Here is a 27600-nt window from a genome sequence, read left to right as displayed (position 1 = left end):
TATCCTGATGAACTACAAATGTAGGATCTTCATTTGATCACTCTTTTGTTGCTGAGAATTTTCCTGCAAAGCAGGAAATGCAAACCTGTAGTGTATTCCAGGTTTAAAAAGTTTGTAATTTCAACTTTAAAATGTCAGACCCCAACAAAAAGGTCCATTAAATTCCACATAATAATTCACATTTCCTGTTGCTGCAGGTTTATTTTCCTGCTGTAGCAAACTGGCTCAAATTAAGATCCTACATCTGTAAGCCCTGTGTTTATCTCATCTCTCCTACAGAAGAGAGAGATGCTGTCCAGAAGAAGACCTTCACTAAGTGGGTGAACTCCCACTTGGCAAGAGTGTCCTGTCGAATCGCTGACCTCTACAACGACCTCCGGGACGGCTACATGCTCACCAGGCTGCTGGAGGTCCTGTCTGGGGAGATGCTGGTTGGTCAACACATTCTCTGGTTCCCAACCTCAGTCTACCTTTCAGTCAGTAGATGCTAGGAGAACAGGCGCAAACTATTCAACAAAGAGCTCTGCATTGTAGTTATTTTTGTTCCAAATATTATTCATTCATGTCTAAATGTTTCATGAATGTTGTCAGCACTGCAGCTATATGTCATTTGTAATCGTATGAGAATAGTAGTCAGCATAATGGGGTTTGACAATTGGATGGGAACAGCATTTGCACACTTTCTTTGCCATTGTGTTTTTAATGAGAATAATATTGTCTTAATATAAAGGCATTGAGATCAAAGCCAGTATTTCCCCTGCAGATTGCTTTGACCAATCAACCATTACTCCTGTCACGGCCGTCGTATAAAGTGGACCAAAATGCAGCGGGAATGTGTATACTCATCTTCTTTTTATTTGGCAGAAAGAAGGAAAAACAAAACAAAACACACGTATACAAAAACAACGACGACAAACAGTCCTGTAAGGCATACAGCTATACACGAAACAACTACCCACAAAATCCCATAGAAAAACACCCCTCTTAAATAGGACCTTCAATTAGAAGCAACTAGGAGCAGCTGCTTCCAATTGAAGGTCAACCCAACAAACACCACATAGAAATAGACATACTAGAACTAACATAGAAATAGACTAACAAGAACATAACCCAACAAACCCCGAAACACTCTAAAAAAACACCCCTCTTAAATAAGAACATAGCCCAACAAACCCCGAAACACTCTAAACAAACACACCCCTGCCACGTCCTGACCAAACTACAATAACAAATAACCCCTTATACTGGTCAGGACGTGACAACTCCTCTCACCATTCCACTCTTGTTCCCTCTCTCATTCCCTCTAACTCCATATCTCGCTGTTCTCTCACCCTTCCCTCCCTCCCCCATTCCCTCCCCCATCCCTCCCTCCCCTAGCCGAGGCCCACGCGGGGTCGCATGCGTATCCACTGCCTGGAGAACGTGGACAAGGCCCTGCAGTTCCTCAAGGAGCAGAGGGTCCACCTGGAGAACGTCGGCTCTCACGACATCGTCGACGGCAACCACCGCCTCACCCTTGGCCTCATCTGGACCATCATCCTTCGCTTCCAGGTAGTGACCTAGCCCACCCGTCCTGGTGCATGGTGTTGTCTGTCTCTGTGGCTTCTGTTGTGGTTGTATTTTGGATTTACATAAAAAAATATATATATTTGTCATGCAGCCAACTCCTGTGGGGACGTTCCTGTCCCCTGTTGGGATTGTACTTAAGACCTGCTGCTAGCTTAACCTCTTCTGAGGTATTCTTGGCTTCCAGTTCCTGCAGGCCAGGGTGTGTCTCATGTTGGGGACGGTATGTTCTAGTGCTGTGTAGCTCTATTCCATCTTTGTCCCTGTGGGGTACTTGTGAACTCAGTCAGCATGTGGATGATGAAGCTTATGGGGGTGTACATCGTTGTTTCTACAAACTCCTGTTTCTGACTGGCGCATGACATCATAGCCAATCTGCTGCAGTTCTAATACATCTAATTTCGTCTCCAGTCACTTCCGCCCAAATAGTCAGGAAGAGTCTGGTGGATCAACGCATCAAACTTAGCCTTCTTTAGCCAATACAGAATGACCGGGAGAAACTCCCGGCGCATAGGGATTAGCTTAGTCTCCCACAACACCTTCCCCCTAACCCTCCCCATGCCTCTGTCGTGTGATTCGCAAAAATTAAATGACGACAAGTACTTTACTCAGTAGGTCACGCCCATAGAATTCTATGGACACTCCTACTAAGGCAGTGGTCCCCAAACTTGATTTGGCCCGTGACCCCATTTTGATATTTAAAAAAAAATGTGCGACCCCACCATGTGGGGGCTCCAAGTGGGGCAGCTCTCTGAGGCACTGCATCTCAGTGCAAGAGGCGTCACTGCAGTCCCTGGATCGAATCCAGGCTGCATCACATCTGTCCGTGATTGGGAGTCCCTTTAGGACGGCACACAATTGGCCCAGCGTCGTCTGGGTTTGGCCGGGGTAGGCCGTCATTGTAAATAAGAATTTGTTCTTAACTGACTTGCCTAGTTAAATAAAGGTTAAATCATTTTTATTTATTTTTTTATGTAAAAAAAGGGATGTAATCAACGGCCAATGTTTACTTTTTTAATTGGGGCTATGACAGTCTATTACAAATCAGTCTGACAGTACTTTTGATAGTATTTCTGAAGGAAGTATGGTTTAAAGTGACTGAAAACCCTCAGAAAGGTATTGGGAAGTTCAGAAGATCATCAGGCAATAATTGTGTATGATCTTCTGTGTAGAGAAGAACATCATCATTGAATTAGTGCCTGGTCTTGTCCACTCTGTTCTAATAAGTCCTGCTTGACTTGTGGCCTTAAACGGTTCAAAACATAGAGTCACATTTGTACGAAGAAAACAGAAACCGCTTTGTTTACTACAACCGCATCTAGCAGCTATCAGAGGTTACTGACGTAACCCCGGTTCTATAAACCAAGCGCATAAAAAAAAATCAAGAGTTTCTCTCGCGAACCCATTTTAAAATCAGGTGCAACACCTAATTTGGGAAACGCTGCACTAATGCCAACTTTGAATCGTTGATAGCCCAGGCTTATATGCGCTGTGCGCAATAGCCTGGGGATGAGGTTGTAATACACCTTGAAACACAAAAACAAAGTCATATCCTACTTTTTGTCACTCTTTTTCATCAGTCTTTGAGCTAAGACAGATTTAGCACTGTTGGATAAAGGTATCCACTTCTTGTGTCCCAGCGGTAAACAGAATTAGGCCAACATTCAGTGTATATTATTGTCATGATTTTGACAGGCATGCTGGTTTCAGCACTGTCTTAATTTAGGAGAGAAAGGGCAGAAATCAGACTGATTTATAGACTGGCCAAAAGACTGTATGGAGAAGCCCTGAAACATTCCGCATCGTCACTGTGTGACGTTACTAGCAAAGCTTGAATGTCACTCTGGTCCTGATCGTAGTTGGATCTCAAACAGGGACATACTGTCTGACATCCGCCTCAGAGACATACGCATCAATGGTCACAAGGCCTTACAGGACGCGATACCACAGACAAGTGACAGGCATGTAAGTAGCACAAAATCGTTTGGCTTTTGTTGTCGCTTCAGGACAGTGGCGGTCTCAGCATTAACGCATGTCTTGCATTATTCAAATCAGCGTCACTCTGTAAATATGATTCAGGGACATAGGCTAGTGGTGCCTATGGAGTCAGGAGGAGAGGTTAGCATAGCATAGCTTATCGCTCTGCCTTCTAACAGTGATTACAGGTTGGCTGGGGCACTTTTGGCCGGCATCCCATTCTACTGCACCGTCTGTGGAGCCAGTGAGTCGATGGCCTCTTAAATTTTGCATGCAGTGAAAGAGGAGGAGCGCGTTATTGGAAACTGATTTGTGCTTTAGGGAGCAAGGGGTGGGGCTCCGGGCAGGGCAAGATGCAGTCAGCACCTATTCTCCTCCCCCACCTCCCCCCCTTCTCTCTCTGCCACTCCTCCTTCCTTCTCTGTCAACCGTTTGTGGTTGTCTCATCCCTCTCTCCTCACACTCTTTTAGTTTACTACGTCTCTCCTCCCTTTCTGTTTCCCTCTCTCTTTCTTTCTCTCTATTCATTTCTCTCTCCCTCTCTTCCACCCATCCCCTACCCTTGGACTGTTTCAGGTGACTTTGCCCAGTCAGCAGGTAAGGCCTAGCCACTGCAGCAGGCAGCAGACACAGCGAGAGAAAGGGGGGAAAGAGAGGAAAGGAAAGGAGGAATAGAGGCCTCCAGGAGGTATATGATCTCCAGGAGCCGATTTTAAGACTCTAATAAACACTTGACACCTCCATTACAGTTAGTAACTTCACTATCCTTTCTAGTTGCTTCGCTCAGTGTCGTTGTGTTCATGCTACCTAATTGTGACCTGCGTGATGTATGCCTCTATGTCACTGCCAGATGGTTTGTTTCTCTCAAGCATCTTGTTTACTGTTGGATGATATGCACTGCGATCAAGGCTATTTAAAATCTGCCTGATCTGAAGTATGAGCAGATAAGGTACATTTTTAGAGATGGAATGTCCTTATTGGCTCTTGTGAAAAGTCAGTTTGGTTTTAGGCAGCAGTTCATTTGAACTGTAGTTGTTCAGTTAGACCGGGGGTCGGCAACCCGCGGCTCTTTAGCGCCGCCCTAGTGGCTCCCTGGAGCTTTTTCAAAAATATGAAAATGGAAAAGATGGTGTGAATATATTTTTTGTTTTAATATAATTTATTATCCAATGCTGTAAAAATGTGTATAATAAATATTTAATTTCAACATTTCTGTCAACGAAGATTTACGTCATAGCCTGCGACACACGTTTCTTTCAGCTCGGCGTAGTGTCAGACAGGTGGCTGTTGCAAACAAACCGGCGGGTGTGTCATGGGCCATGGATCCCAAAGGGAAAAAGAGAAAGATAGCTGAGGAGAACAGAGGATTCCACAGTTCTTGGACCGAATCATTTGCTTTCATTGCCAATGTGGAAGGATTGCCTGCATGTTTGCTTTGTAATGAGAAGTTGTCAAATAACAAAAAGAGTACGTGGAAAGACATTTCCATTCTTCCTGACAGTTATAGGAACATGAAGAAATATGCATTTGGAGTATTATCCATCTTTGGATCAACATACCTGTGCGAGCAGATATTCTCAAACATGAACTACATAAAATCCAAATACCGCACCCGCCTCACAGATGAGAGCTTGCAGTCCTGCGTGAAGATTAAAGTTACATCTTACATGCCCGATGTTGAGAAGCTGTCCAGTGATGTCCGAAAACAGAAGTCACATTAAACGGGTAAGAACACAATCCTGTCATAGGCACATATTTAGTAACAAAGTGGCTGTTTTTATAAAGTGATTTCTGATTTTTGTCAGTATATATTTGGAATGACACATAGGGATATTATTGTGTTTTGTTGCTCAGGTCCGAGGATGGCTGCATTGTATTGTGCGTGTCAAAAGAGAAGAGGGTGCTGCTGCATTTTACCCTTGCACATTTGCAGAAAACTAAAGAGAAGAGGATAATGCACAGAAATCGAACTTAAACTGTATTATTTTAATTTGATATACTTTACCTTTTCAAAAGGCTGCTGTTTTATTGCACTCTGTCTGTTGCCCAGATAAGGGGGAAAAGAGAAGAGGATTGTATTGTATTATTGAGGATTGAAAAGCATTTTATTTCCTTGGGGAGGTCTGAAATTACAGGAGGCCTATTATGCACGTTGCACATTTTGTTGTTGTTTTTTCGAATCCTAAAATAAAAATGACATCAAAAATCGGATTTCTGTATTGTATTTCTATAATTTCATCAATGCAACGAAACATAATACATTAATATTATAATGGAAGTTAAACTTAAAGCACCATCGTACAGCAGAATAGTCACATGGTGCGTCATTCTCTCCAGGATGCGCTGCAGGTAAAATAAACGTTTAATCATGAATGCTCATTATGTATTTGTACCCTACTTATCATTTTGATAGTAGGCTAATATAGCTAATATAGACACTTACAGCATGTGTTGCCTTCATTATAAGGCTTATATAAGGCTTTTCATTTTTTGCGGCTCCAGACAGATTTGTTTTTTGTTTTTTTTGGTCCAATATGGCTCTTTCAACATTTTGGGTTGCCGACCCCTGAGTTAGACAATGACTAGTCGTTCTCCTTGTAATTAGTAGTGTTTATCCTACCATAATTAAATCACAAATAACCGTTCGCTGTAGGTGGAGACTAAACCGTGTATACATGCAGTAGAGTCCTATAAGCCTCCAGTTGCATTCCAGTGTGAGTGAGCATGTATGTGTGTGGATGAGGTGCGATTTGTTGACATGGGTGGTCTAGCAGATACTAGGGTGTCAACCCTCCCATTAATATGTATCATGTCACCGTGACATGATTGGGCCAATGGCTGTCATAGATGTGTGCGCACAGTGATGTTGTCATGATTCTGTGGCCTTTCTCCTAACATGACAGGCACATGTCTGTGTGCGAGTTAGTGACGAGACATGCAATGCAGTTGTGTGACTATTTGGGTGTATTCATTACGTCTTGCAAAAGAAACCGTTTACTATTTAAGAGCCAAACAGAGCAAATGGAATGAAATGGGGAGGGAGGAACCTACTTGAATATGTCCATTAGAAACTCTTGTTTTCGTTGCAAAACGTTTTCCGTTTAGAGTAAACGGCTTCTGTTGCAAAGCGTTTTGAAACAGCCCAAACTGTTTGCAACAGAATCGGTGTAATGAATACACTCCTGGTGTGGCTGTTGAAAGGAACCGGGTTTTGTGTTCAGTGTGTTTGAAACTGATCAGCAATCTGGTGATCTTACTGAACTGAGGACAGTTTTGAGGCTGGTTTCCTTGACCAAGGTTGTTTGTCGTCTGGTCTCACTCCCTGTGCATACAGATCCAGGTGATTAAGATTGAGTGTGACGACAACAGGGAGACGCGGTCGGCAAAGGATGCCCTGCTACTCTGGTGCCAGATGAAAACTGCTGGGTGAATGTCTTCATTTAACCAAAAGCCAAAATTGAACGTCAACCTTTGTGAACAGTTTCCACTTTCCATACATGTCTTTAAGGATGTTGACAGTTGTTTTACTACTGCTGTTACATGCAATGTCTTTAGTTGGATAGCATATATGTGTTGGACCAATAGTTGTGAGTGTGTTCTGTGTCAACTGTCCCACAGGTACTCTGAGGTCCACATCCAGAACTTCACCACCTGCTGGAGAGATGGTCTCGCCTTTAACGCTCTCATTCACCGACACAGGTCAGCATTGGCTAAACAAGCAAGTCTTTACGTTTTAAAACATGTATTTATGTGACCATATAGAAAGTGAACTAAATGACCTACGTTGCATTACTACAGGCCTGATTTGATTGAATTCCATAAGCTGATCCGGTCAAATGCCACACACAACCTCCAGCAAGCCTTCAACATTGCTGAGCAGAACCTGGGGCTCACCAAACTCCTGGACCCTGAAGGTAAGACCGCACAGAGAATTGAAATAGCGGATAGACAACCTCCTCAACAGTTCATGGACATTTGGTAACATATATCTCAAACTTGCAAACCTTCACAGATTTTCAGCGACAGTGACCATAGTTTATATTTTACACTACTGAAAGGATTTCATGTCAAGGTGTGATTATGTTATATTGTATATGTGTGCTGTAAGTGTTTGTGTATTGTTGTCCTTCCTGTGTGACTCTGCAGACGTGAATACGGAGAACCCAGATGAGAAGTCGATAATAACCTATGTTGTGTCCTACTATCATTACTTCTCCAAGATGAAAGCCCTTCGAGTAGAGGGCAAGAGAGTGGGAAAGGTAGGAGAATGCTGACACACTTTCTCAAACTAGACACTCTAATGTGCTTGTCCTCTTGCTCAGTTGTGCACCGGGGCCTCCCACTCCTCTTTCTATTCTGGTTAGGGCCAGTTTGCGCTGTTCTGTGAAGGGAGTAGTACACAGCGTTGTACGAGATCTTCAGTTTCTTGGCAATTTTTCGCATGGAATAGCCTTCATTTCTCAGAACAAGAATAGACTGACGAGTTTCAGAAGAAAGTTATTTGTTTCTGGCCATTTTGAGCCTGTAATCGGACCCACAAATGCTGATGCTCCAGATACTCAACTAGTCTAAAGAAGGTCAGTTTTATTGCTTCTTTAATCAGGACAACAGCCTTTTAAAATGATAAACTTGGCTTAGCTAACACAACGTGCCATTGGAACACAGGAGTGATGATTGCTGATAATGGGCCTCTGTACGCCTATGTAGATATTCCATCAAAAATCAGCTGTTTCCAGCTACAGTAGCCATTTACAACATTAAGAATGTCTACACTGCATTTCTGATCAATTTGCTGTTATTTTAAAGGATAAAAAAATGTGGTTTTCTTTTAAAAACAAGGACATTTCTAAGTGACCCCAAACCTTTGAACGGTAGTGTATATCATACTGTATGTTTTGCACACATGAGTATAGTTGTGTAGGTGAAAACAAACCGATAACGATTCAATCCATTATCAAATGCTAATAAACAAAAGTTATGAATTAAGTCACTCCTATGTAATATCCATCAATGCTAAATGTTTATGTGTTATACAGGTGTTGGACAATGCCATTGATGGTCAGAAGATGATCGATCGATATGAGGCTCTGGCCTCGGAGCTCCTGGAGTGGATCGAGAAGACCATAGGCATCATCAGCAACCAGAAGTTTGCCAACTCCTTAACGGGTGTCCAGCAACAGCTTCAAGCCTTCACCACCTACTGCACCATCGAGAAGCCCATCAAGTAAGTCAACGCTGTGCAATGAAACATAAAAGCATTAATTATATTGCATCAATTCTTTTTCAATCTATAGTGGTCCTATTCATACACCAGAGGGTTTTAAACTTTTGTTTTATACAAATTATCACTAAATAATTTTGGTTGCTTTAGGTTTAGGACAGGATTTAGCTTGAGTCAATAGTTTCATCGTTTTATAGTTCTTATAGCTTATAGTTTGATGTTATTTTCTCAGAGAATGCCCCCAGACAAATGCTTTTGATTTATCTGATTCCCATTTGATGTGTGGTATATACCATAACTGTTGCAGTATTCAACTAAAACCTACACCTTGATAGGTGTGGGCACAGTAGTACTAGCATGAGGCCCATCATGAGGCCCCAAGTTGGCATGTCTGGCGTAATTGAGCACCCAGTTAGCCGTGCCATGTGACTCATGCCATATTTGACCAAAAGGGACTGGATCTAAGTGATGTGACACCCAATGTGTCACCAGGCCCTTTCTCTCTGTGGCTAGAGGATAGACATCTCCTCTGGTGACTAGTAACTCTGAGGCCTTACCTGGTTTCTCACCCAGCCTAGTTGCCTTGGCAGCCTTCGATGGCCAGAGGTGGTCATCATATGACTCTGAAATCTGCTCAGTGATGACCACTTATTATTTAGAATTAGGTTACAATTATACAGTGTGTGGAGCTAGGCCACATGTAATAATGAATGCCTTTGCGGTGAAGGTCAAGCCTGCAGGCAGTGTCACAGAGAAAATATTGATGAGTAGGTTAACTTACAGGGCTGGCACAATGACTGTATGATTGTGTAACCGACGATTATGGATGAAGACCGTCATGAAAAGGAAATAACCGTCATAACCGTTTTTTTTGTGTGGAACGAACAGCTGACCGAAGACGGGCGGCCGGGCATTCGTGCAGTTGTGTCCGTTTCCGCGGTAACGTGGACTCTTTACAACGTGATGCAACTTTGTTGCTCCTTGCTGAAACAAGCAAAGTGTTGTAGCAAACAAGTCTTTGGTTGCCTAGGGAATGGCCCCTCCCTGCAGCAGCACACAGTCAGGACAGGAGGAAAGGAGAACGTGTTTGCTATTCAAACGATTATAACGGTGACCGCGGTCATTTGGCTGACCAATAACCGTCATCCAAAATTCCATGACCGCCACAACCCTAGTAACGTAATAATAGGAAAAAATGCACATCTTTTATCAATTTTTGAGCAGATGGTTATTTTAAGGTACAGGATCTAGGATTTGACACCTGTGATTTTACATTTCAAACGGATCCCACCTTGTGCAAAGTACTGTATATCAGGATATTTGTGAAACACACTTTCTGTCTTGTGCTAGGTTCCAGGAGAAGGGGAACCTGGAGGTGCTCCTCTTTACTATCCAAAGCAAGCTCAGAGCTAACAACCAGAAACCATACGTGCCTCATGAAGGGAAACTCATCTCTGATATCAATAAGGTAATGAATACTGGTATAAGTGGGAATAAGGAGTGTCTCAAATGCCTGAACAGATAATGCAATAGCTGGACATGTCTTGGCAAATATAAAATCCTTCTTTATCAGTGTCAGGTTCTTTAAAATGTAGCAAATCAGTGCAAATTACTCCTCTTTATGTTTGTTATCATGCAGCATTATGGGTACATTTTCCTCTGTTTTTCATTTGGCTAGGCGTGGGAGAGGCTGGAGAAGGCGGAGCATGAGAGAGGCGTGGCCCTACGTCAGGAGCTGATTCGCCAGGAGAAGCTGGAGCTGCTGGCCCAGCGGTTTGACCACAAAACCACCATGAGACAGGCGTGGCTCAACGAGAACCAGCGCCTCGTGTCTCAGGTAGGGACCGCAGGGCCACAGTGACTAGTGTCTCTAACATATCAGAAAGGGGCCATATCCTAACAGTCTTATAGCAATAGTCTTATAATGTAGCTGTGGATTGAGAATTAAATGTCTTTAGAATGTCTTTTAAGAGCCAATGGCAAAGTATTGTATAACATGAATGACTTTTAAATGGTATATTAAGATTTTTCATATGACTGCATTGCCCTGACTGAGTAAACCCTTCCACAATCACCTGCCTGTAGTTAAGTGATCCTCTGCCTGACTGAATGTCCCGTCCCACCAGGATAACTTTGGCTACGACCTGCCAGCGGTGGAGGCCGCCATGAAGAAGCACGAGGCCATTGAGGCGGACATCTCGTCGTACGAGGAGCGCATCGGGGTGGTGGTGGAGCTGGCTGGGGAGATGGAGACGGAGGGCTACTACGACATCCGGCGCATCTCGGCCCGCAAGGAGAACATCCTGGGCCAGTGGAGCCTGCTGAAGGAGCTGGTGGTGGGGAGGAAGGCCCGGTTGGAGAAGAACCTGGCTCTGCAGAAGACCTTCCAGGACATGGTCTATATGATCGACTGGATGGAGGACATGCAGGTGAGACAAGTATTTTGTCATGCATTTTACGTTATATGAACACTATACTGTCTCTAAATTGTGTCGACTCAACAGCATAGACTGTGGGTTGACATTTGTGTGCACATGAAATGATAATGTGGAGACACAGTACATGAAAAAACAGCGAGAAATCCTTGAGACGTTGACTTTTAAGTTTTAGTATAGGCAGGCTGGTCAGTGGAAGCACTGCTGAGTGTCAGGAAGGTGACCAAGGTCCCTCTCACCACAGGTCCAGCTCCTGTCCAAAGACTTCGGCAAGCATCTGCTGCAGGTGGACGACCTGCTGCAGAAACACAGCCTCCAGGAAGCTGACATCACAGCGCAGGCAGATAGGGTGCAGACCCTTAACTCAGCCGCTCTCATATTCACCACCATCGAAGGTAAGACATCAGATGGCTATGTTCACAGATCAGCTTTAGTGAGAAGTGGAATGTGCTTTGATAACAACTTGGTGATTTTGGTCCTGGAAAAATGCACAGTTAAAAAAAACGAATGTTTTGTATTAAGAGTGTGTAGGAGTATAGTTTACTGTACGTTGAGTGGTGAAGTTGGCCATGGCACTTCCAGAGAGACCCACAAGAGGGCAAGCATGACTTTCCACAACATATTTTCTGAAGATCCATTTACAGTACAAAGTGAAGGTTATTTCAATTTTGTGGATTTGACATAGTTATTTTGGAAAACATGCTCATTTTATATCAGTAATAGGGTTTTGTTTACATGCAAAGTTCATTGAGTGTTTAGATACAGTCCCCCATATACATCTCTAATACAGACATGTATATTGAGTGCTCTCCCCTGTCCCCTGTCCCCTATTCTCTCTCCTTCCCAGGCTACCAGCCCTGTGACCCCCAGGTGATCTGCAACCGGGTCAACCATGTCAGCACCTGCCTGGAGGAGCTCAAGCAGCTGGCGGCCAAGCGGCGCTCGGAGCTGGAGGAGTCTCAGCACCTCTGGGCCTTCTTCCAGGAGGTGGAGGAGTCCGAGGCCTGGATCCGTGAGAAGAGCTCCATCCTGGTCACCCAGACATGCGGCAAGGACCTGAGCAGCGTGCTGCGGCTGCTGCAGAAACACAAGACCCTGGCTGGGGAGCTGCTGGCCCACCGCTCCCTCCTCCAGCAGACCATGAAGAAGGGCAAGCAGATCCTGATGGAGAAGAGTTTTGGCACAGGGGGCATCCAGGAGCGCATCATGGAGGTGAAAGGGGAGTGGAAGAGGCTGGAGGACCAGGCCGCGCAGAGACTGGGCCACCTGCAGGAGGCACTCAATTTCTTCCAGTTCAGCACAGAGACGGACGACCTGCTGGCCTGGCTGCAGGACGCCTACCGCCTGGTTTCCAGCGAGGACTTTGGCCACGATGAGTACTCCACCCAGTCACTGCTCAAGAAGCACCGGGGTGTGTGCGAGGCCGTGGACAAGCACCGGATGCACGTGGTAACTCTGCGCAAACACATGGTGGCGCTGCCACTGCACTACCGGGAGCTGGACGAGGTGCAGTCGAGGATGGGCGAGGCGGAGCAGCTGTACGCCGAGGTGGCCGAGGTGGCCGTTCTGAGGCAGCAGTGGCTGCACGATGCGCTGGCCGTCTACCTCATGTTCAGTGAGGTCAACGCCTGCGAGGTGTGGATCGACGAGAAGGAGCAGTGGCTCAACAAGATGGAGGTTCCAGAGAGGCTGGAGGATGTGGAGGTCATAGCCCACAGGTACAGCTCCCGTCTGGGGTGGAGATCATAGGGAGAATGTTCGATTTAAGTCATGCTTTTAGTTCTAAAGTTAGTCATGCGTTTTTCGGGAATCCGTTGCTTGAACCCTCCCCTCATAAGGGCGACATAACACTGTCATAGCATTGTCATAATCAGTCATAACTAGCTGATGGCTCTATTGCATTTAAAACACACATTCTCCCTCCTCTCATGTCACACTCTCTGTAGGTTTGAGAGCCTGGACCAGGAGATGAACAGCCTGATGGGAAGGATCCTGGATGTTAACCAGATAGTGCAGCAACTCCTGGACAGTGGCCACCCCAGCTCTACAGAGGTCAGAGGCTGTCAGGACCACCTCAACAGCAGGTAACCCACCCCACTGTTCTCTGACTGACCAACTCTGGGGTGTATTCACTTGGAACCAAACAGAAGCAAAACGTCAAAACGGGGAAGGACTAACCTGAACTTTACCAACAAGAATGTTTTGTTACAGTTTTCTATGGTGTGCAGCAATGAATGCACCCCAGGTCTACTCCACAACAAGACAATATGTGATGAAAATGTGACTTATCTGCGTTGCGAAATAACATGGGAATTATGTTTAGTTGGATAGAGATTCATCAACACAGGTAATTTATTACAAAACTAAACACTACATAGGCTGCGTTTATACAGGCAGCCCAATTCTGAAAATAGCTGAACTGATTGGTCAAAAGACCAATTAGTAAAAAAAAATTCAAGATCAGAATTGGGATGCCTGTGTAAACGCAGCCATAGAAACACATCTGCCAATCCATGTACAGCACATGGTGAGTAGTACATTGATGATTTTTTTTTCAAAGTGTCTCAGTTACCTCATTCTTAGCTAATTTCCTGCCAAATAGGGGGGGGGGGGGGGTACAGATCGGGAGCAACAGAAGCCATGATGATCACATGCTCTCTGCTGATAGAACTGGAAGGGGACCAGAGACTGTAGTGACACCATGGTGACACAGACAGATCTAAGGCCAGGGCCAGGGTAGTGGATGATGGTTTTGGTGAAATGCTACAGTGGCCCAGTTCCTCCTGACCTTGGCATACAGAGCCTATCTCAGGGTGACCATCTGTGTTGACTGCCTACCACACCGGGTGCAAGACCAACATGCCCAAAATGTGTTCTCTTTGGCTTTACTATATTCTCCCTCAGTCTCAAACTGTTATGGTTTTAGTTATGACTAAGTATAGCATTCATGGATATTGTACATCTCTATGACATAGTTTCGGTAGACTTTGTCCTCTCTTGTTCAGGTTTGCTTCATGTTTTGACCATATCTGGTCAATGGTCCTATATAATATTGCTACCTTTTGAAGCCTCTGGCTTGGGGGTTCTGGCTTTACATCATGTTGGATATGCTTTGCTGAATGAGTATAATTCATGCCTGTTCTTTTTCATGGGGACCATATTAATTGGCGTGGAAACAAGCTAGACAGCCTGTGTCAAGACAAAGACAAAACCCTTTGAGATGCAAATGACAACTAACAAACGAAACCAATGTCCCTTATTAATGCATTCGATCAATTGCGCTATTGATTCCCTCCTCTTGGGCTCTGTTGGTAAATTAAAACAATATATATTTTAATAGTCTATATACTTTTCAAACATGAATTGTGACAAATGTAACAATAGTTAATACTTAGTGTATGTTTTAGTATACTGACTGAATTATATGTGAATTAAAAGCTTAAAACAGATGCAGACTGACCCAGCCCCCTTCCCCTCCACTGTGCCCCTTCCTATTAACCCCCCACCCCCACCCATGGGCCCCTGTCTGCCCACTCCCCACCACTGTGCCCCTGTCTGTTACGTCCCCCTCCCCACCCCTGTGGCCTTGTCTTTCCCCTCCCCCTCCCCACCCATGTGCCCCTGTCTGACCTCCCCACCCCTGTGCCCCCTGTCTGACCTCCCCACCCCTGTGCCCCCTGTCTGACCTCCCAATCCCTGTGCCCCCTGTCTGACCTCCCCACCCCTGTGCCCCCTGTCTGACCTCCCCACCCCTGTGCCCCCTGTCTGACCTCCCCACCCCTGTGCCCCCTGTCTGACCTCCCCACCCCTGTGCCCCCTGTCTGACCTCCTCACCCCTGTGCCCCCTGTCTGTCCCCTCTAGATGGAACCGCATCGTGGAGATGGTGGAGCAGAAAAAGGACCACCTGGACTCTGTCCTCCGTCTCCAGAACTACCTGCTGGAGTGTGCTGAGATCAAGTCCCAGATCCAGGAGAAGCGCAAGGCCATCGACGCCACTCAGTACGTGGGCAGTGACCTGGGCGGGGTGCTGGCCCTGCAGCGCCGACTCTCCACCATGGAGGGGGCCCTGGCCGTGCTGGAGCCCAAGCTGCTTCACCTGCAGCAGGAGGCAGAGGAGCTGGCTATCTCGCACCCGGCCAAGGCCATGGAGGTCCTGGAGCACTTCGAGGGCATCAGTGTGGAGTGGGAGGAGCTGAAGCGCACGCTGCAGGGCTGCGAGAACTCTCTGATGGTGGCGGGGCGGCTGCAGCAGTTCATCCAGGACCTGGACTCCTTCCTGACGTGGCTGGTGCAGACGCAGACGGCGGCAGCTAGCGACGAGCTGCCCAACGCGCTGGAGGAGGCCGAGAGGCTGATCAACCGCCACGCGGCGCTGAAGGAGGAGATCGGGAGGTACGAGGAGGACTACGAGCGGCTGCAGGCGGTCAACGAGCTGCTGGAGACCGAGGAGGCTCCGCTGCCATATGCGGCGCTGCAGCAGTGGCTCCAGAAGCTGGATGTGGGCTGGAACAAGCTGCTGGAGATGTGGGAGAGCCGGAGGGAGGTGCTGGTGCAGGCGCACATCTTCCACCTCTTCCTGAGGGACGTCAAGCAGGCCGAGGCCTTCCTCAACAACCAGGTCAGTTAACCTCTTGTTGGACATCCCAACACCAATATATCTATCAGCAATATCTAGTAGTTAGGCCTTATGTGCTGAGAAAACACAGAGTCAATTCATCCCAAATCATCTTTAGCTAATCTGTGTTATTAGTCAGTAATTCATATTAAACATGAATAGCTAAAGACGGAACAATATGACTTCTGACTGTACTAGATATGGATGCTATGGAAGCGCAGTGCTATTGCAGTGAGGGTCAGTGCTATTGCAGTGAGGGTCAGTGCTATTACAGTGAGGGTCAGTGCTATTACAGTGAGGGTCAGTGCTATTACAGTGAGGGTCAGTGCTATTACAGTGAGGGTCAGTGATATTACAGTGAGGGTCAGTGATATTACAGTGAGTGGCCAGCATCCTATAGATGTTATGCTGGCAGGGAAAACACCAGGAATGCAATCTTAGAAAACAAGGTGCTATCTAGAACCTAAATGGGTTCTTCGGCTGTCCCCATAGGAGAACCCTTTGAATAATTATTTTTTGTTTCAAGTAGATCCCTTTTGAGTTCCATTTAGAACCCTTTACACAGAGGGTTCTACATGGAACACATCAGAGCTCTAACTGGAACCAAAAAGGGTGTGGAAAGGGCATTGTTGAAATGATCAGAGGGATATTTTTACAGTTACACACAGCACAGTATACAGTATGCCTGTGATCCCTAGCCTAGATGTAGAATTCATAGGTGGCTCTATAGCAGGAAATCACAGCAAGATGTGCTATTGGATATGACAGCACAACCAACGATCAGTCGCAGACCTGCAACATTGCAGACCTGCAGCAAAACTAGTAACTATCTTCTTGCACACTATTGTGAGGGAGGCAAAGCTTTGGCAATTTGGTCTTCACTGTGCCTATTAAGGGTTCACAGGCTTCAGTGTCTGTATGTGGGTGTTTATACAGTACAATTGATCATGTTAAAATGTAAATGTTAATTTAACATTTTTGGTACATTGTTTTGCATTTATATTCATTTACAGTATCCCTTCCTTTATTGTGTCGTGTGCGACTATGCACAGTATAATCTATAGGCTATGATCTGCATGCTGGAATATATACATACTTTATACAGTGCACTCCATTGCAGTGCACTCCATTCCAGTTGAAATGTCAAAAGGCATGCATTTCCCCTGACTGCTCTGTCCGTGTGTCAGAGCATGTCTGTTCTGGTTTGCTAACAGACCTTTACCACAGACCCAGTTCTCCCTTTAGACACCACAGGCACAGAACTACAGGCCAACGGATTTCTTTTTGAAAAATCGTCAAACAGGGTGCCGTGGACTTGTTTTTGGTCTTTCGCCCATGTTTATCTCAACCTGTGTACCATACATGTAGGAATGTCCTTACACTATCGCTTTACTTTACATGTAATAAAAAAAAATATGTATTTCACCTTTATTTAACCAGGTAAGCTAGTTGAGAACAAGTTCTCATTTGCAACTGCGACCTGGCCAAGATAAAGCGTAGCAATTCGACACATACAACAACACAGAGTTACACATGGAATAAACAAAACATACAGTCAATAATACAGTAGAACAAAAGAAAACAAAAAGTATATATACAGTGAGTGCAAATGAGGTAAGTTAAGGCAATAAATAGGCCATGGTGGCGAAGTAATTACAATATAGCAATTAAACACTGGAATGGTAGATGTGCAGAAGATGAATGTGCAAGTAGAGATACTGGGGTGAAAAGGAGCAAGATAAATAAATACAGTATGCGGATGACGTAGGTAGATAGACGGGCTGTTTCCTGATGGGCTTTGTACACGTGCAGTGATCTGTGAGCTGCTCTGACAGCTGGTGCTTAAAGCTAGTGAGAGAGATATGAGTCTCCAGCTTCAGAGATTTTTGCAGTTCGTTCCAGTCATTGGCAGCAGAGAACTGGAAGGAAAGGTGGCCAAATAGGTGTTGGCTTTGGGGATCACCAGTGAGATATACCTGCTGGAGCGCGTGCTATGGGTGGGTGCTGCTATGGTGACCAGTGAGCTGAGATAAGGCGGGGCCTTACCTAGCAGAGACTTGTAGATGACCTGGAGCCAGTGGGTTTGGCGACGAGTATGATGCGAGGGCCAGCCAACGAGAGCATACAGGTCGCAATGGTGGGTAGTGTATGCGGCTTTGGTGACAAAACGGATGGCACTGTGATAGACTGCATCCAGTTTGTTGAGTAGAGTGTTGGAGGCTATTTTATAGATGACATCACCGAAGTCGAGGATCGGTAGGATGGTCAGTTTTATGAGGGTGTGTTTGGCAGCATGAGTGAAGGAGGCTTTGTTGCGATATAGGAAGCCGATTCTAGATTTCATTTTGGATTGGAGATGCTTAATGTGAGTCTGGAAGGAGAGTTTACACTCTAACCAGACACCCAGGTATTTTTAGTTGTCCACGTATTCTAAGTCAGAGCTGTACAGAGTAGTGATGCTGGACGGGCGAGCAGGTGCGGGCAGTGATCGATTGAATAGCATGCATTTAGTTTTACCAATTGTGTTGAACACAACAATTCAGCATTCACAATTCAGACATCTTGGCAGAGCTTTGTAGTATGAAACAGAGCCTGAGAGGGTTGCTATTTTCATGCCATTCATTGATCAGGAAAACATTGTCGGGTTCCTTGCCAATAATGACTGAAACCTGACCTCATTATAGTCCTTAGAGATCAGTTTATTTGTCATTCAGCAAAATAGAATCTGCACCTTTTGCATGTACTAAACATGCTAATGTAGTTATTGATAAAATGCCATGAGATGATACCCATGTCTATGAGCAAGGTTTTCCCCCACATACTACATAAGAGCTTACTACAGTAATATTCCCATTTTCTCTCTCAGTTTTACTTATATTCCCTCTACTCTCTTGTACATTTATAAACTCTTCACTGACGTGGGGTTTCTGACTCTGTCCATTCTCCCTGTCCCCCCCCAGGAGTCAGCCTTGGCCCATGTTGAGCTCCCCACCACTGTGGAGACGGTGGAGGCTGCCATCAAGAAACACAAGGACTTTACCACCACCATGGAGCTCAACCTGCATCGCATCAAGGCTGTCATCGAGGCCGGAGAGAGCCTCATTAGCCAGAGCAACATCTACTCGGACCGCATCAAGGAACGTGTAGACACCCTCGCTAACAGGTGGGTGGCGACGTAGGATTGTTCTTGTCTGACCATGCTATTGTATGTCAAAGCCATGTACAATCTTTCTTAAACATCTTTGACTGTACATAGAAGAGCACGGAGGCATGAAACTGAAATGTGAGCTTAGTCCGACCCATATAGCAGCATGACTGAATATTCACCTGTCCTTATTTATACAGGGGAGGGTGCTGTGGTAAAGTCTGAAATGCATGAGGTAAAGGTAGATGTATCACTTGTCACTTAGCAGAGGCACAATACCATACAGTACCAGTTGAAAGTTTGGACTCACCTACTCTTTCCAGGGTTTTTCCTTATTTTTGACTATTTTCTACATTGTTGAATAATAACGAAGACATCAAAACTATGGCATAACTGTAGTATGTAGTAACCAAAAAAGTGTTTAAAAAAATTGAAATATTTTTTATATTTTAGATTCTTCAAAGTAGCCACCCTTTGCCTTGATGACAGCTCTGCTGTTCTCTCAACCAGCTTCATGAGGAAGTCACCTGAAATGCCTTTCAATTAACAGGTGTGCCTTGTTAAAAGTTAATTTGTGGAATTTCTTTCCTTAATGCGTTTGAGCCAATCAGTTGTGTTGTGACAGGGTAGGGATGGTATACAGAAGATAGACCTATTTGGTAAATTACCAAGTCCATATTATGGCAAGAACAACTCAAATAAGAAAAGAGAAATGACAGTCCATCATTACTTTAAGACATGAAGGTCAGTCAATACAGAACATTTCAAGAACTTTTAAAGTTTCTTCAAGTGTAGTCGCAAAAACCATCAAGCTCTGTGATGAAACTGGCTCTCATGAGGACCACCACAGGAAAGGAAGACCCAGAGTTACCTCTGCTGCTGCAGATAAATTCATTAGAGTTAACTGCACCTCAGATTGCAGCCCAAATAAATGCTTTACAGAGTTCAAGTAACAGACACATCTCAACATCAACTGTTCAGAGGAGACTGTGTGAATCAGGCCTTCATGGTTGAATTGCTGCAAAGAAACCAGTACTAAAGGACACCAATAATAAGAAGAGACTTGCTTGGGCCAAGATACACGAGCAATGGACATTAGACTGGTGGAAATCTGTCCTTTGGTCTGATGAGTCCAAATTTGAGATTTTTGGTTCCAACCGCCGTGTCGTTGTGAGACGCAGCGCAGTAGAACGAATGATCTCCGCATGTGTGGTTCCCACTGTGAGGCACGGCGGAGGTGTTGTGATGGTGTGGGGGTGCTTTGCTAGTGACACTGTCAGTGATTTATTTAGAATTCAAGGCACACTTAACCAGCATGGCTACCACAGCATTCTGCAGCGATACGCCATCCCATCTGGTTTGCGCTTAGTGGGACTATAATTTGATTTCAACAGGACAATGACCCAAAACAAACCTCCAGGTTGTGTAAGGGCTATTTGACCAAGGAGAGTGATGGAGTGTTGCATCGGATGACCTGGCCTCCACAATCACCCGACCTCAACCCAATTGAGATGAGTTGGACTGCAGAGTGAAGGAAAAGCAGCCAACAAGTGCCCAGCATATTTGAGAACTCCTTCAAGACTTTTGGGAAAGCATTCCTGATGAAGCTGGTTGAGAGAACGCCAAGAGTATGCAAAGCTGTCATCAAGGCAAAGGTTGTCTACTTTGAAGAATCTAAATTAGAAAACATATTTTGATTTGTTAAACACTTTTTGTTGGTTACTACATGATTCATAGTTTCATAGTTTTGATGTCTTCACTATTATTCTACAATGTAGAAAATAGTGAAAATAAAGAAAAACCCTTGAATGAGTGGGTGTGTCCAAACTTTTGACTGGTACATTATATGAATGCACTATGGATATTGAAATATAAAATGCTGTTCAAATATGAGTTAGTTAAACTATAGTGATAACGAAGTACTCTTAGTAGCAGGTGGGCTTCACAAACACAATGGTACACAGGAGACAAAACATAAGCGACCGAAAAGAAACCCCCCCTTGTTGATACTTTCTTTAACAGCAGAGCATGACATTCATACTGATGGGTGAGGCAAGGAGGGGCCTAGTTACCCCGTATTCAATTCTCCACCCCAACAATAGCATGGTGCGACCACATGTTAGGGAGATATTTAGATGAGACCGTTGGCCGACTCATGTCTTTACAATGGACTGTTGTTCATTGTTGCTCGGTGTGCTGCACCAAAGCCATCTACATCATAGAGTTACAGTTGCAGATACCAGTAGAGTGATTGATGCAGTGTGAATGAATCGTGCAGTGTGTGAATGAATGGCTTTATGTTTCTCTCCTCCACAGAGGCAACCAGAACCGGGAATTGGCCCAACAGTGGCTGGAGAGGCTCAACGGCCAGTGGGGGCTCCAGAGGTTACTACAGGACTGCCACGAGGTAGGACAAAACACGAATAGTGTCATAACCAACACTGGCATATCAATGGAATAACCAATGGGAGGTAGTAGGGGTTCAAAAAAGGGCTTGGCTTCAGAGCTATACTGTACTGTTCATGTCTCTGCCTGGGACCACAGGGTTAAGACTTAAACCTCCAGGTGAATATCATATTGCGGGATCCTTCAGTGAAATACTGAAACTCTGCTTAGCTGAAATTGAATGAAATCGGAAAGACCTGGGGTGGGTTCTTGTCCTTCCTCAATCTTTATGTCAGGGGTGACAAAAAGGTACATTTTTTTCATTGTAAGTTGAAGGATTTGAGCCAGCCGGCTGCTGTGTTAGATGCTTAACTTGGGGATGTGAGTGACAGAGGAACTTGACTCATCTGAAGCTTAGACGTGATTGGATGTTGCTGGATCTTTCTGACAGGACAGTCAACTTCTGGCGAACCCCTTGAGAGAGGCTGACCTAGCTGATAGTCGGTGGATACTTGTCATACGGTTGTCATTTGGTTGCAAAGGAAGAGGATGCTTTTCTGTGAACATGACTTTGACTGCCATGTTTAAGCTGTGCTGTGTGTCTGTGAGTCAGGACAGCCATATTCAGTGTCCAGTGCCCAACCTGGATGCATCAGCTGTATCAGGGGTTCCCGAATGGCGCAGCGTCGCTACAGACCCTGGTTCGATTCCAGGCTGTATCGCAAGCGGCCGTGATTCGGAGTCCCATATGGCGGCGCACAATTGGCCCAGCATCATCCGGGTTAAGGTTTGGCCGGGGTAGTTAATAAGAATTTGTTCTTAACTGACTTGCTTAGTTTAATAAAATGTTTTAAATGAAAGGGTCTCACAGTGTGCCCCAGAGCTACCCTACCTAACCCAGAGCTTTATTCCGTTTCTGCAACTTTCTCTCTGCCTGCCCTGCATTGAATAATTCACCACCACCTCTCTTCATCATTCGTTCAGGGGAAAGGGAGTGTATCTGTGTGAGAAGGCTTCCCTGCCCGTGTGTGGCCTACTGTGTGAGAGGGACACACACTGCGACAGTTTGTCAGAACCAAGTCAGTAGTGTGTTCTTAACTTTCACTCTTTCTATACGGCTGTACTGGCTTGAGAAGAAAGGGTTGATGCACGTCCAGTGGCTGGTTTTTACCATGCTCCATTCTGAACTACAATTCTAGCAGAATTCTATACTTTGCTAGTTCACTTGTCTATTGGCAGTGTCCCAAAAACGTAGTGCAATATACACTTTAAAGGGAATAGATTCCCTATAGATATGAGATGGCCCTGTTTAGCTCTATCTGTCCTGTTCTTTGAGTGAGATGGTAAGATGGAGCCATGAGGAGGAGGAGGAGGCCTGGTCACCCTGGTGATGACCCCCATGTAGGGACATCACTTTGACCTGACTGTGGACTGGAGGCAGAGGCTCATCATCTCTAATAGCAGTGGTACCACTGGAGTCAATTTGATGAGCGCCATTCCTATATTTCCTTAAGCTGCTGCCTTCCAGTCTGCACATGGGCCCAATTCATTTGGAGTCTCAGAGGGGCTTTCTGCCTGTGATCCTCACTGAGCTCCTCTGGTCAGGAGGGCAGCGCCCAGGGGTGAGAGGTTGAGGAGAAAAGCGGGGGGCGTTGGAGAGGAATATGCCATGGACCCTTTACATGAAAGCAGAGCAATAAATCTTATCAAACCACAAATATATCATCCATACCTCCATCTTTCTCTGTCCCCTTACCCCCCCCCCCCCCCCCCCCCACTCAGTGATGTAATTTCAAGTGCAGAGCATTCCCCCTGGTGATGCCTCACAGCAGTGTAGGGCCTCTCTCTCTTTCTCTCTCTCTCTATCTTTCTCACTCTCTCTATGCTGGTCACCCACTCCCCCTCCCTTCCTTTCGCCCCTCCTCTCTCCCTTGCTGGCTCTCGCTCGCTAGCTCTCGCTCGCTGGCTCTCGCTCGCTGGCTCGATCCAGTGCAAGCTTTCTATCACCTCGCTATCACCTCGCTGTGCTCAGCCACTGCAGCAGCAGCAGGGTCGGGGAAACTGGGAATTGTTACAGCCCGGAATACAGCCCTGTGCAGCTGGAAGAGGCAAGGACTGCAGCAGAGGGACAAACCAAGAGAGAGAGAGAGAGAGGCAGGCAGGCAAAAGGAAAAGGGGTTGGGATTGGGGGTGGAGAAGAAAGACAATACGAATGTGATAGAGGAGTCGTGAGGTGCTCTGAAGAGCGATGAGCGTGTCTGGATTTCTTTGGAGCCAGAGGAGCAGAATCTCTCCACCATCCTCCCTCCTTGACACTATCAAACGCCAGCCCCCTCCTCCCATATCCCATCCCTCCCTCCCTCTCCTCACAGCATCACTAACCACAACCACTGAGCCTCCAGGCCATCGCTGATGCTTCCGAATCCCAGCCCGTCCTCCACCAGCCTGCTCGCTGTAGGTGGGGGCTGAATGAGGAGGAGAGGAGAGGGTTCATGGGGAGGGGCAAACCTGCTTCTGGAGCCTGCCATTTTATTGTTTTGGGGAGATTTTTCATTTCTCCATTTCTCATTCTCTCGCTCTCGTCACTGGTCCGCCTCCTCCTCGTCTTTATGCCTTTCTCTGGATTAAACATGCCAGCCACGGCAACACGGCAACGCACCACGGCAACACGGCAACGCAGCAGCAGAGAGGCTAGTGTAGCCTCTGCATCATCTTATCTCCGTTTTTTTTTTTAGGAGCAGCTTTACTTTGCTGCTTGATTGTTTTGATTCCTCCAGCATCTCCCTCTCTGACTGTGGAGGATTTGTGCTTTATTCCTACCTGGACGGGCAGGTCCAGGATGTGGATACGTAAGGCCACCCGTCACAACCCTAGGGGCCGTTCCTGTTAAACGCTGCCTGCCGGTAAATTAAACAGATTTCCCGTTAGATGTCAGGGGAGTAGCAGTCAAGGACGGGAGAGCCTAGTCCAGAAGATGGGGGTGGAAATATGTGGGAGGCAGGCAGGAGATAGAGAGATATTGTTCTTTTTATATTGCTTGTACTGATGATGTTGAATGGGCAGGGATATTTGCAAGTTATTTTGTATGTTTGGTCTTGAATGTAATGGTCAGCTTGCTTTTGTACCAAATGTGCCAATGGATTATGTGCTTGTGTAGTGTGCTTTTGCGTGTTCTGTGTACATGTGAATGAATTCCTGTTACCATGTGTATGCTTGTGTGGTACTACACACGTGTCTGCATACATGTGTCTGCTGTATGTGTTTAACATGCATGTGCTTGACCTTGTGTATGTCTCTGTGTTCATGTGTTTGGATGATTGCTTTTCTATTCTTTCTCTGTGTGTTTATTTTTGACCCATTGTTTGCATTGATCTTTTAGTTTTTCACATGACTATGGTCATATGTTCAGCCTGAATACATCTCTGTGTGTGCTTGTACAGGTATTGTGTGTGTGCATGTGTACAGACACGTGCCTGCGTGTGTGTGTGTGTCTCTATGTATGTGGGCATCTATGCTACTCTGCATGCATCTGTTAGTAGCCTATATTGTCCACCAAGATGACAGTACAAATGCATTGAGTGGCATGACCATCCTGTACTGACAGCTGCCTTGTCCCTCAGCTTGGAGACTGGGTGGCAGAGAAGATGCTCATGGCTCGTGACACGTCCCGCGATGAGACGCAGAAGCTGCACAAGAAGTGGCTGAAGCACCAGGCCTTCATGGCCGAGCTGGCCCAGAACAAAGAGTGGCTGGAGAAGATCGAGAGGGTGAGTAGATTAGAGTACAGTACTGCTGGGGCTCTACACAGAGGTGGGGATGCTCAGGAATGGGGAAGGGGAGACTGAGCTGGCTGCTCTGTTGGTGGTGGCAGAGTTTTGGGTGTGTGCTGGTTGGGAATGGGAGGGGGGAGAAAGTTAGTGTCAACTCATTGTTGCTATGTCATTTGTTTTGTTTGTAGGATGAAAAAGTACAAAGTTCCTAGTTACAATGTGATCAGACCAGCGTTTATACTGTATATAATCAAATAACAATATTATCTGCAATATTTGTGGTTCGTAATGATTTGATATGCTCTTAAATGATTTGTTTTGCTTAAACGATTATTTCTAAGCCTGTTTCGAGAGTGACACAGCAAACGAGCATAAACTTGACGAGAATTGCCATTTGGTTCACCATTAGTTGAATTAAAGGACAATCACAGAGAGTTGATGGTTGAATGTCAGGGAATAGTCTCTAAGAGCTCTGATGAACCCAGAGATGCCCTGATGTGCCTATGAGCATGAACAGTTTTGCCTGAAATCTCCACTGGTCACATCACCACATCATATCTGTGGGCCCTGCTCGCCCCATCAGACTGATACAAACTGTAACATCAGTGGGATAATTGCTTTAGGCATGTAGTACAAGTACACCCACTGGCTCGGACGTGGCTCATTATACCCTGTGATGTCAATCCTATTCCCCCTAATCGGGACAGGGCTGCACTAGAGGCACATGACGTGGAAAAGCGAACGTTTTCACCGACCGTTCGTACACTGTGCATTTGTACACTGTGCAAATGGATTTGGGAACATGGTTGCCATTAGGCCTAAGTATATCCAGAAGTGTAATGTAGCAGTGGAGGCTGCTGAGGGGAGGACGGCTCATAATAATGGCTGGAATAAAGTCAATGGAATGGTATCAACCACATGGAAACCACATCATTGTGTTTGATGTCATTCCATTGCCTCCATTCCAGCCATTATTATAAGCCCCTCAGCAGCCTCCGCTGTAATGCAGTGACGTCATCGAGGCTGAGTCTAAGTGGTACGATCCATTTTCGATTAAAATTCAGGTCATCTGCATAGATAGATACTGGAGTGTTATTGGAAGGTGCTTACTGCAGCTGCTGTACAAGGGAACGATCGCTTGGAGGCACACCCATTGGCATGCCTATGATCTCAGTAGAATAATTGGAAGCATGTTATCTGTATATAGCTCCTCTTACAGTAAAGTATTTCTAGGTACAGTATGATTAGCCACGTCTCCTAGCGATGCTGTGTACCCAAACAGAAACACAGTGTGCTCCCCCGGGGCTCCGTCACAGCGTTGGTGGGAAAACAAATGAAACGTGGAGCGACAGGCACCCTAAATGCACCGTAACACAGCTGCACTGTGTGTGTGTGTGTGTGTGTGTGTGTGTGTGTGTGTGTGTGTGTGTGTGTGTGTGTGTGTGTGTGTGTGTGTGTGTGTGTGTGTGTGTGTGTGTGTGTGTGTGTGGCTCATTTGAAGCCATGCCAACTGGTGACCTGCTCTGTGTGTGTGAGAGAGTCTGGGGGTTGGAAATGCCTGATATCTGAAAAATCAAATTAAAAATATAATATTTATATTAGAGATGAATCTAGGTCAGAATCCATTCATGTTTAGAACTATAGTGGTTCATGAATATACACTATCTTTGCTTGACAATTTCAAACTCAGACCAACGATTCAGGATAATGACCATAATGACCCAGGATAATGACCATGGTTTTGTTCTCAGATTGAGAAATTAATATCGGAGTAGCCTTTGTTCTGAATATTTAAATCTACACTGCATGACTTATATTAATACTGTAGGCTATACAATAATATTGAATAACAGTGGAGAGGTTTCACATTTGGCATTCATGATTTTTTTTCATGGATGAAAACGATCTATTGTACATAAACAGCTTACATTTTTCTATGAAATCAGAATAGTTTGTAATACTGGCTGTTTTCGCCGGTATTCTGTCTCATATATTTTCTCATCTGTGTTGGTACACTCTGACCTGCCTATAGAGTTCTCTCAGTAACGGCAACACTCTGAGATCGCCGTAGGCGAACATAGCCCTCTGTAAAGGGAAAGTTGGTGTTCTTATGTGAGTTCAAGACTATATCATAGAGCCAATGTATAGATAAGACTACCCAAGAATTTCCTGAGGGGACAGCCCTGGCAGGCTGTAGCTGTGATAAATCTGTTGGGTCGGCACTAGTGTTAGAACCATATTGGTTTGAGTTAGGGTGGTCCTAAGAAACATTATTTTCCCCCTCCTGGATTTTCAAGAGCTGTGTTCTCTATCGAACAATTTACCCAAAGCAAATCGGTTATATACAGTTGAAGTCGGAAGTTTACATACACCTTAGCCAAATACATTTAAGCTCAGTTTTTCACAATTCTTGACATTTAATCCTAGTAAAAATTCCCTGTTTTAGGTCAGTTAGGAACACCACTTTATTTTAATAATGTGAAAT

At 45.4% G+C, this 27600-nt stretch overlaps 1 protein-coding gene across 6 annotated transcripts in view; it reads left to right on the top strand.

The window, feature by feature from the left end:
- The window catches only part of LOC106612708 (spectrin beta chain, non-erythrocytic 4), a 75800-nt gene that overhangs the window by 10334 nt on the left and 37866 nt on the right, over window positions 1–27600 (top strand). For 5 of the 6 annotated variants that reach the window (XM_014214137.3, XM_014214139.3, XM_014214135.3 and 2 more), the window contains exons 3-19: window positions 280–431; window positions 1378–1551; window positions 6878–6969; window positions 7162–7242; window positions 7342–7457; window positions 7690–7802; window positions 8580–8767; window positions 10115–10232; window positions 10443–10601; window positions 10891–11193; window positions 11444–11594; window positions 12047–12917; window positions 13146–13283; window positions 15062–15818; window positions 18776–18978; window positions 21277–21367; window positions 24966–25112. In XM_014214137.3, coding sequence (XP_014069612.3) covers window positions 280–431; window positions 1378–1551; window positions 6878–6969; window positions 7162–7242; window positions 7342–7457; window positions 7690–7802; window positions 8580–8767; window positions 10115–10232; window positions 10443–10601; window positions 10891–11193; window positions 11444–11594; window positions 12047–12917; window positions 13146–13283; window positions 15062–15818; window positions 18776–18978; window positions 21277–21367; window positions 24966–25112 — 3854 coding nt within the window. Of the gene's footprint in view, window positions 1–279; window positions 432–1377; window positions 1552–6877; window positions 6970–7161; window positions 7243–7341; window positions 7458–7689; window positions 7803–8579; window positions 8768–10114; window positions 10233–10442; window positions 10602–10890; window positions 11194–11443; window positions 11595–12046; window positions 12918–13145; window positions 13284–15061; window positions 15819–18775; window positions 18979–21276; window positions 21368–23328; window positions 24249–24965; window positions 25113–27600 lie in introns of those variants that run through there. The other variant, XM_014214138.3, reaches the window with a different exon arrangement.

The sequence above is a fragment of the Salmo salar genome, chromosome 09 (assembly GCF_965601325.2).
Source record: "Salmo salar chromosome 09, fSalSal1, whole genome shotgun sequence".
Taxonomy (NCBI): Eukaryota; Metazoa; Chordata; class Actinopteri; order Salmoniformes; family Salmonidae; genus Salmo; species Salmo salar.
Note: the sequence above shows the minus strand (reverse complement) of the source record. Positions and strands in the feature narration are given on the sequence as shown.